General features: G+C 35.2%; 1 protein-coding gene across 2 annotated transcripts; it reads right to left on the bottom strand.

The window, feature by feature from the left end:
• Positions 1–998: 998 nt before the first annotated feature.
• LOC112575781 lies at positions 999–8,991 on the bottom strand. 2 transcript variants are annotated; one of them, XM_025257804.1, is made up of 12 exons: positions 8,879–8,991; positions 7,551–7,690; positions 7,265–7,396; positions 6,924–7,106; positions 6,525–6,651; positions 5,993–6,065; positions 4,610–5,263; positions 4,011–4,183; positions 3,198–3,250; positions 2,795–2,954; positions 2,092–2,447; positions 999–1,837 (listed from the first exon to the last, which is right to left on the bottom strand). In XM_025257804.1, exons 2-12 carry the CDS (start codon positions 7,618–7,620, stop codon positions 1,461–1,463), a joined length of 2,358 nt encoding a protein of 785 aa, XP_025113589.1. In that variant the 5' UTR covers positions 7,621–7,690; positions 8,879–8,991; the 3' UTR covers positions 999–1,460. The 2 variants fall into 2 exon arrangements, with proteins under 2 accessions (XP_025113589.1, XP_025113588.1); XM_025257803.1 differs by having other exon boundaries at positions 1,000–1,837; positions 2,795–3,250.
• Between the last annotated feature and the right edge of the window lie 928 nt (positions 8,992–9,919).

Here is a 9,919-nt window from a genome sequence, read left to right as displayed (position 1 = left end):
TTTGATCCTAAAGTTATACTAATCTATTTGGTCATTCAAAATACTTTTGTGGTCAGGTTCAGTTCGGTTTCTACTTTACTTTTTTATTACTTACTGTTGAAACCAGATCTGTAGCATCAAAAGTGACATGTTAGTTTATTGTTTGTTACTCCTTGAGGAGTATAGGGTAGCAACAACACCTCCCCAGCGGCCCCGGTATAGGGCAGCTTCCTCTCAGCTGTGCCCATATGGTTCGAAATGTCCTTTGTCTCGCTCTCTACTGTTCTTCTCCAGGTCTGCTTTGGTCTTCCAGTTCTCCTCTTCCCCTAAGGGTTCCAGTCAAGTGCCTTCCTGGCAATGGGGGAGCTTGCTTGACCAGGGTGTGTCCTATCCAGCCCCTACTTATTAAGTCAAAATAATCGAGTTGTGACAGAAAAGATATGTCAAAATCTAGGTTCATGAGGCCAGGTGAGATCAGTAAAGTGTAGACACACACACATCAAAAGACCGAGTTCTTAAAAGCTGGATATACATCAACCAATGCACTGAAACTGTGGTTGAACAAGTTGCAGATCTTTGCAGATGAATGCTAAAAGGTGTTAAGAAATTGTTTACAGTCCATTCATTAACCAGAGAAGCTGCCTATATTATAACAACCTGGAACTCATTCAAGCTGGCGTTGACACAGGCACTCATCTACATCGAATAAAACACACGAGAAAATCAACTATGAGTAAATGAGTGGTTGCAAACTGAGTAATAGTAACATGCTAATGGAAAGAAGAACAGCTTTTTTATTTCAATTTTATGTTGACTCGGTACTGACGAGGCTAATCTGTTTTACTTGTTCACAATACTTGTATGGGTTAGTTCATATTAGTGTCTACAAAAGAACTATCTCCTTTTCAAGCCATTACAAAGGTATATTTTTCTTATAAACACGAGGTTAAACCTGTCCATCCTCACACAGGTACCTACCCAAAAAAGCGCTTAAAACTGTCAACACACACACAGCGATAACACGGAATTATACACAGGCCAACTTTCCTGCCAGATACAATTTTATTTGCCCCTTTTAATTAACACAAAGTGTTTAATAACTTTTACTTTAAATGCATTTATGTCGGTATAAAATGACTTTGTTGTCATGTTAAAAATGATGTCCAGTTTAAATACAGAAAATGGCAGTTGTCTGATCTAAGCCATTTTAGGTACAAAAAAAGTAAGGGTACATATAAAAAACTGAACAGTTTTTTTTACATAAACTTTAAAGCTGAAATTAAACCACAAATTAATGTCACTTTGGATCATTTATATCACTGTATATACCGTACGAAGTAAAAAAAATTCCTTATACTGCAAAGAAACAGAAACTAAATACCTTTAATGATCACTTAATAGTATGTAAAATATTTATCACATCATCGTGCAGTTTTCTGTTTAGCAGCTGACAGATGTGGGTTTAAAGAATGCCAAAACCTTCAAGACTGAGGTGTAGAGACCAGGACCAGCTGTGAGGTGCAGCTTGTGAAGCCGCGAACTCTGTTCCACCTGGCACTGGCATCATCCATGTCCACACCACCCTTTACATACACCACGACTTTTCTTTTAAGTCCGAGAAGTTGACCAGCTTTTGCTACGAAAGTGATGTCGGTGTCATCCTCAATAGTATAATTCTGCTCAGTATTGCTGATTATATTCATCTGGATACCTGAGGTCTGGAGAGATTTCACCATCGGTGTGTCTTTATTCACATCACATTCAAACAGAATCAAAACATCGCTGTATTTCAGACGGGAAACTTGTTTCAAGGTTTGTAGGTTTGTTTCTTGTGAGACGGCGGTGTTGTTTTGATCATCTGACAGACAAATACAACTACAGTTAATAAATACAAAAGTATATAAACATGTATAGATGTAGATCCACTTCTCTCTCTCACTATACATCTAATAAACTAGTGTCATCAGACATAAATATATGTCTTTCTTTTTTTAGAAAAAAGTGTTATGGGCTAGGCAAACTGAGAGAAAACAGACTTTTAGGAAGAGAGAAGCTTTTATTTTTAAAGAACCAATCAAACTGTTTAAAACAATAAATGTTAATGCCACTTACCAGCACCAGTACGAAGTGTTTGTGTCAAAAAGTCTGATATATAGTTCGCACAGCACTTACACCCATGGGGCTGCTCTTCTAATGAGTGTCCATCACCGACGTGGTAAATGTTCTTCACTGGTGGACCTTCCGTGGGAGCCGGGTGTTCACTGTCCCTGTATTGGTTTAGAAAGGCAACATCTTCCTGCTGAGCTTGTCTCAGTATTGACGGGGGGCAAGTGAGTGCAACTGTAAGCAAGCTTAGTTCGGGATTTTTGATATCCAGGTGCTCAGTAGTGCAGCCAGCCATCCACACGTGCAGGTTCCTTGAATTACCAAGTTTTGAAAGAAGAGTCACTAAGCTTTTCCCTCTCAACCTGCAAAACAATAATAAAAAAGGGCTCGACATTCACCTGTGAATGATTGTAAGGAACATAAATATGAAAAAAAAAGAAAATAAAAATAATTAAAGTCTCTCACCTACTCACACACTTATTAACTCGCACTGAACTTTCAGTGCACGATTAATGCCAGGGGCTGGTAAAAAAAATTTGATGGGCTTTGTTATATTCTTAATATTATTTTGAATGTGGCTATTTCTTTTCTTTGAAATTTACATTGATATGTGACATCAGTTAAAGATAACTAAAATGTGTAGACACAAATGCCATTTCTTTAATCCAAAACAAGGACAAAAAGCTTATTCTTTTAGTATACTACTTACTTTTGAAAATCAATTTCATCTAAAATAGCAAAGACAGGATGATTCTCTGCACTTTCCTTGAGAATCTCAATGGTATTCTTGACCTTGCCCTCCTGCACGTGGCAGACAATTTGAATTTGTGATGGATTTATGCTGTTTAGTCGCTTTCTGAACTCATTGACTGCAACAATATCATCCGGTGAGGAGTAAATTATTCTGACATCATGACCCTCAGATATCCATTTTTGTGCAACTAAAGACAGCATTTTGGATTTTCCAGTTCCAGGTGGTCCAGCCAGACAGATCCGAGGTTTGTCAAGCAGGTCTGTCATACCCGGATACAGGGTGAATCGCTCAAACATATCACCGGTCAGGGACACTGCTTGGTCCAGAGTTTTAGGTAACTGGTAGGAAAATGACTCACTTGGCTGAGTTGACTCACACGAAAGACTAGAAATAGTGGCAGGTCCACAAAATCTGAAATAAATAGCATGCAATATTTCAGTAAAAAGCCAATGAAGAGTAAGATAGTAATAAAAATCAAAAGGATAGAAAGTAATTCAGGTAGATTAGAATTTAGCCATTTAAATCAGGAATAATTTTAGCTCCATTTGAAAACGATCATTGGGACTCCAAAATTAATCAGAATATGCAGGGGAAAAATTAAACAAAGAAAAAAATGTTGTTTAATTTATATGTGAAGTTACAAAAGCAGGAGCAATATTAAATAAAAATAAATCAAAATAAATAGAACACACAACTAATGCTTTATGTGAGTAAAGTGATTAAGAAAAGAAAGGAATGTAATTTGATTTTTACTGTTGTATGAACTGTTAAGAATTTGAGTGAATAACTATCTGTTAGTTTCAATTCAAAGCGACCATTAGGACATTCAAATATTAGTATTGATCTTCAAGAAAAAAGTTTTCGAGACCTTAACACTTTGATTTATTAATATAATGTTACAAATTTGTAAACATGTAAAACAAAATGTAAAGGAAAAAGCCAAATGCTTTAATCAATGATTAGTAAAAAAGAACGTTGGACGATTTAAATACAGATATAGTTTTTTTCCGTCTTGTTAGCCTAAGGGATGCAAGTATATTGCGGAAATGTTCTTAGAAATATCACAATGAGAAAACAGGTGTAAGAGTATGTGACATAATCATTTGAATGTCCGAAGACTAATCAGGCCGAGGTAGATATGATTACATTTCTCAGAAGAGTTTGATCTTACCTCGCTATGATGGTTAAATAAAGTTCGTCGTTCATTCTGTAAATGTCCTGTTTCTGAGTATTTACACGCTCCCAGAGTTTTTCAAACTGAGTTAATGATGTAGGACCAACACCCTGATGGAGGTTCTGGTCCGACAGCTGCCCGAGGCATATGGGCCAGCACATCTTTAGTTTCTAAGGTACAACAGAAAAAACTAAAATTACTATTACAAAGTCACCCATAAATGGTACTTCTTTGTAATATGTTAACTCTTTTTTAAGTTAAAAATCCCTCCACTGTTATCAATAAAATTATTATGAAGGGTTTTACTCTTACTACAGATAGATTTTGCAGTAATGGGACAAGAAAACAGTTTATAGATAGAACATACCCTAATAGACACATTGTAAATCTCGTGTATTTTAACAATGCTTCACTATTAAAGTATTATGTTGAGTTAATAGGAAAGTCCGGATCTTACCTAATAAAAAATAGTTCAAACACACCATACAGACCCTCATTCATATTAATTACAAAACATCACAGCATCGATTTGACAGATAATTTAAATTTTAATCAGATAATTTTACTGAATAATGTTTTATACTTAAAGACAATACCTCAAGCAATTCTGTTTGAGTGGTGAGGGACTTTTGAAAAGTTGACTGTTTAATGTTGAACACGACCAAGAGTTGTCTTATCTTCAGACCTTCGTGCTGATCTGACATTAGATGGGACACAACGTCACATGTCTTCTGGAATTTCAAGAGGGCATTGGATACTTCGTCTACCACATCGCTAGTGCCTACATCTCCTCCATTTTCTTCTTGGTCTGTGAGAACTTTGACCACCCCAGCAAAGACGCCATGGCGTCGATGAATGATAAGAAAGTCGACAGAAGCACTGTTCTCGTCCTCCTGTTGCAGACTAGTGACAACAGGCAAGGTGTGGTCCTTATAGTCATTGCTGACATTATTTAAATAGTCTTTGTACTCAAATTGTGTTAAGACAAACATTTTTTCCTGTCCGCGTTCTGCCACGTGACGTAAGCAGTGAAGCACGTGCCGCATGGCGAGGTCATGTCTCACTTCATTGCTGTCAGGGAGGTCAGGGTTGTAAACTTCTTGATTGGCCACAGATTGTTTTGTGTATTTGACTTTGTTGAAGTAGACCGGAGGCACAAAATAGAAGGTGTCTAATATGTTCTGGTACATTTCTTTGGTTTTATTTGCCAAATGTTCTTGAAGCTTTCTTGTTACTTCTTCTCTCCTTCTCTGCAAATAAAACCTTTTACAGAATTAATAACATTTACGTTTTGGAAGTCTCTAAAACAAATTACGTTTCTTAAAAAACCAAATGTATGGATAGAGAATATTTAGAAATTACTCCTTAAAATGTCAAAAAAAAAAAGTCAAAAACTGCTGTTATGAAATTATATTGTTATGAAATGCTGTGACATTGCGAAGTACTCTTTAACCAATATCCTCATCTCAATCAACAGTAACTTAACTTTATTTTTAAAGTTAAAAAACCATTAATGTATATCTGGTTAGGATTAGTGTCGTTAAAAAGAGATTTAAAAGGACTTACATGACATGCAAATAAATTACTTATGAAAATAAACTTATTTTACTTTTTTGATAGATTTGCATTCTGGAGTTTTTTCATTTAGAGGTAAAAATTTTAAATCTTGACTTTTTACTCACTAGCATTAGTGTAGCATTTTTGGTTAATTTAACTATAGTTGCATAATTTTCCCCTTTTCACTCTTACCTTCTTTTAAAACATTATATTAATTGGATCTGCTAAAGAAATTGCGTTTCTTAAAATTATGGACTATTTGGAACCTATTCTCGTAATTAAAACTTATTTGTGGTTTTCATACTTATAATTTTTAAGTATTTATTCGTATTAGGAGTAATATCTGGATAAAGACAAATATTTTATATTATAGAATACAGTATTGGACCAAGTAATGGGTTTGAAAATCCTTCACTGCTCACGTTTGGATTAAGATTTGTTGTTCTGTCAAGCATAGGCCTGGCTTCCATTGTTGAATTGTGGTCAATGTGTTGCCTAATAACAGCAAATTTCATATCCACGCGCTCACACGCACACACACATACACATAAACACGCACACAAACACACACAATGTAAAGATATATTACATCTTCATGTCCTTACTTTTCAGCAGTATTGCAGAGTTGATACAAAATGATAGAGCATAAAAATTATAACAATTGTTAGTTGATTTATACAAAAGCAATATCACGTAAGTAGTCACAAGACCATGTGCTGATGATGACTAATCCTCATTTAGAAAGTAATGTCCAATGGCAGATTAAGCCATTTACACAAGAGAAAGATTATATATATATATATCTTTTACAGATTGTATAGTAAACAGAAATGTGACCAAAATGAACTCAATTATTGGTTAAGCAAAGTATAGAACACTCAAAAGAATAATTCTTATTTAAGGCAGATTTTAATAATAGAAAAGTAATGAAGAAAGATGAGAAAAACCTCTTACCTTCTACGTCTCAGTGTGAATAGAATTACTAAAGCTATTATCGCCCCTATACCCATCAGTCCCACCGAAATTCCAATCACGATATGTACAATTTTTTGAGTAGGATATGCATAATCCATGAGTATTTCTGTAAAAAGCAAGAAAGAAAGAGTGAATAATCTGTTTCTTCCATACTTTCTTCCTACATTCCTTCTTTCTTTCCAGGAAGCGCTACGTTATTCATTTACCAGTGTTTGCCTCGTCTAGCTACTGATCAAGTGGCGAGACAAACAAGGTTAATAAATTACAACAGCCACAAAAATCGTAGAAATTGTCAACAGATCATGCACAGATGATAGGACTGAACCAATGAAAAATATATAAAGTGTTACTGGAATATAAAAAAATTAAACACAATACCTAGCTCACAGTATTTCACATCTTTGCTGCTGCTGGTAGAAGTTTTACAATAATATAAACCAGTCATGTTGGAAAATGTTTTGAGTATCTCAATAGTCAGTGTGTTGTTGACCATTTTGTTGAACACATAGCCATTGGTGTCGAAACATTCCAAGTTTCCTTTTACCCACAAGCAGTCAAGAACTGCAGACAAATGAAGAAGAAAGTGACTTTGGACACAAGAACAAAATTTATTTTTCTATTTACTATTAGGCTTTCACCAGATTGGTTCAGCTTCAGTAGCGAACATCTCTAACGAAGTTGTCTTAAGTAAGTATCAAGTGTAATAAGACAACCATTACTTGGTTTTCCAGTGCTGTTTACATGCACGACAGAGAAGTCTTTCTTGGACAGACTGATGTCCTCAGGAAATGTGCAGGTCAGTGAGGTAGCTCCCATAAGTTTAGCGGGAGGAATATCGCAGAATGTATATCCTATTAAAGAACATTTTAACATAAAGAATACAATGTTTTAAAAATAAAAAAATTAACACTTGTAAAACTTTGTAAGCAACAGTAAAAATTAGCATCTTTTCGGCAACACCTTCCTGACTTACTGAACAAGTAATCTATATTTGATAATCTTTACCTTCATCTTCAGTGCTTTGTGCTACTACCAGAGTTATGTGCAGACACAAAAGCAGGATTCCGAGCTTCATGGTGTAAAAACAAGACTAGCTCCTGTCCTCCAAATACACTAGACTGGCGTTGTGACCACTGGCAATCAGGCTGTCAACAAGAAAATAAAGAGTGAACATTATTGTGCAGTTATATTCGAAATAAAGAAACCAGTGGAGACTCTAAACCTCTAAAAAATATATTTTTTACAAATCAGTTCCCTGCTTTGTGATACGAGTTACAAGCAGTTATTTATTTTAACCACATACCCGACATCTCTTTTAAGGGAAGTTATCAGTATTATTGAGGCAAAGCCATATAGAGTAGCTCCCTTTGATTTAGAGCTACATTCACTGACATTTCTAAAAAACTGGAGAAGCAAAGCAATAGCCTTCTTTAGATATTCCTTTGTAAAAAAAACAAAACAAAAAAACTTACTATATGTCAAAAGTATAAATCGTTTGTCTCCTTTATTTTTACATTTTAATCGTCGCTGACAAACAAATTATATAGCTCATGAGTAGTAAAACTCTTCTGTCTGAACTAGTTCACTTTAGATAGAAATGTTAAAAAAACCCACAGATTTCAAAATTGGAATTGATAAAACTACATGAAACAAAAATATACGAGTCTATTTGAAAATAAAGAAGCTGTCGCACAACAACAACAACAAAATAAAATGAGTAGACTTCTATGCAAACGGGAAAATCCGAGCCCGCGTTTCTAGTTCTGTGTCTGACCTGACCTGACTCATACACTGGCTCAAATTTTCATGCTTAGTCTGTAATAAGTTAACTATTTTCCTCACTACTGAGTCAAACTTTTAATGCTCAGATTAAAGAAAAATGTAAGCGACACACTTTCTTTTAAAATGTTCGTGTTCTTAAACGTAAAGGTCCAAAGTAATATACTTGTTAATTTATACTTTTACCCACGAATTTATTCTTTTCTATGTCTAAACAGGGTACGCATACGTGCAGTCACGTGTTTACATGTCTAATTCACAACAAAATTACTATTTTTTTGCTTGAATCTGTTGGAAACACTATTGTTATTATCCGTTAAGTTTTTTTTTGTCCGTTGATGTTGAAGCATGCCCTTTCCTTCATTCTGTCAACATGGTGTTAAGACGTATTTAAAATGGCCGGAGTGGGTGACAGTAGTTGTACGACAAGGAAGTGAACAAGTCAATGCACACCTGGCAACACACCTTGTCTGAATTTAAACAAACACGTGTACAAAGCTTGCTACTATTCTCAGGTGGGACTAAGCATATAATAATAAGTAACAGGTACTCACACAGAGCGAATCTCACTGATTTCAAACTGCGTCGGGCTACAGTGTACAGTGATAAAAATAAAACAGATAAGGGGAGACCTTCCTCTTACCTGCAGGTCAGGTCATGTCAGGTCATGTCATTCAGAGCAGCTATTGATATCTAGGTCAGGTTACAGTAGGTCAAGTTGTTTCCAGTGAGATATCAGTCGCTGCAGTTTGTATTGTGGATTGTTTGTTTACACGTTGAACTATTTAGGTAGTTGGTGAAGGCTTTGGTGGGCATAGAAAGTCTTTATTATGATCCGACAAGAATAACTGCGGTATTTCCCCATATTGAACCTTCTAAATCTCGGCTCAAAGTTGTTACTACACCTGTCTTTTGTTATAAGAATTGTGTGTTTTTAAAGCGTGAGCATATACTACATCTTTTTTTCTTAAAATCACCTATTGCCTTTCACAAGCCCCACCACCAAAACTTTTATAGTGAGGTTCTGGGTAGACTTCTAATTTGTAGTAAGATATTATCTGATATTTTTCGTTAGTATGCCACTGACTTACAATCGTAGTAGAGACATTTTATACCTCCTTTCTTCCCAAACTCCTTCTTCCCTTGCCTTCAATGCTAATACATCCACGTGTATACATTTACATTACTTTGCACCACATTTTATATCAATACGTTTATCTAATTTTTTTCTGTTCGGATTAAAGAAAATTGATTGAATTATACTGACAGCTGTACGGTTTCTCAGATGCATCCATGTAGAGTAGCATTCGTATATTAAATGAAAAAACTCGCACGTTATACATTAAAACTGATTACATTAGCATTCTTCTCCATTGAAAACAAAGATACTTAGACATAACATGGGTAATACAAGTTTATCTCAAGTTCTCATACTTCTTGTGATATAGAGCTCTCATCTAACATTTTTAGCTGCCAAATGGAGATTAAGGAGATGGAATCTGTTGCATAGCTTCTTGCCAATTAAAAAAGCAGTTACTCATACAACCCGTGACATTTTTAAATGTGTTTTCTTGATTAGAAATATAGAAATCTTA

The sequence above is a fragment of the Pomacea canaliculata genome, linkage group LG11 (assembly GCF_003073045.1).
Source record: "Pomacea canaliculata isolate SZHN2017 linkage group LG11, ASM307304v1, whole genome shotgun sequence".
Lineage (NCBI taxonomy): Eukaryota > Metazoa > Mollusca > Gastropoda > Architaenioglossa > Ampullariidae > Pomacea > Pomacea canaliculata.
This window is presented reverse-complemented; position numbering and strand designations above follow the sequence as displayed.

What these genes read in the sequence shown, in the direction of transcription:
- LOC112575781 (XM_025257803.1), bottom strand. Translation starts at nt 7,620, where the DNA reads ATGAAGCTCGGAATCCTGCTTTTGTGTCTGCACATAACTCTGGTAGTA. An exon ending in AAACAGCACTGGAAAACCAA is followed by an intron (nt 7,107 to 7,264) that starts GTAATGGTTGTC and finishes ATTTGTCTGCAG; the next exon opens with TTCTTGACTGCTTGTGGGTA. An exon ending in TATTTAACCATCATAGCGAG is followed by an intron (nt 3,251 to 4,010) that starts GTAAGATCAAAC and finishes TATTTATTTCAG; the next exon opens with ATTTTGTGGACCTGCCACTA.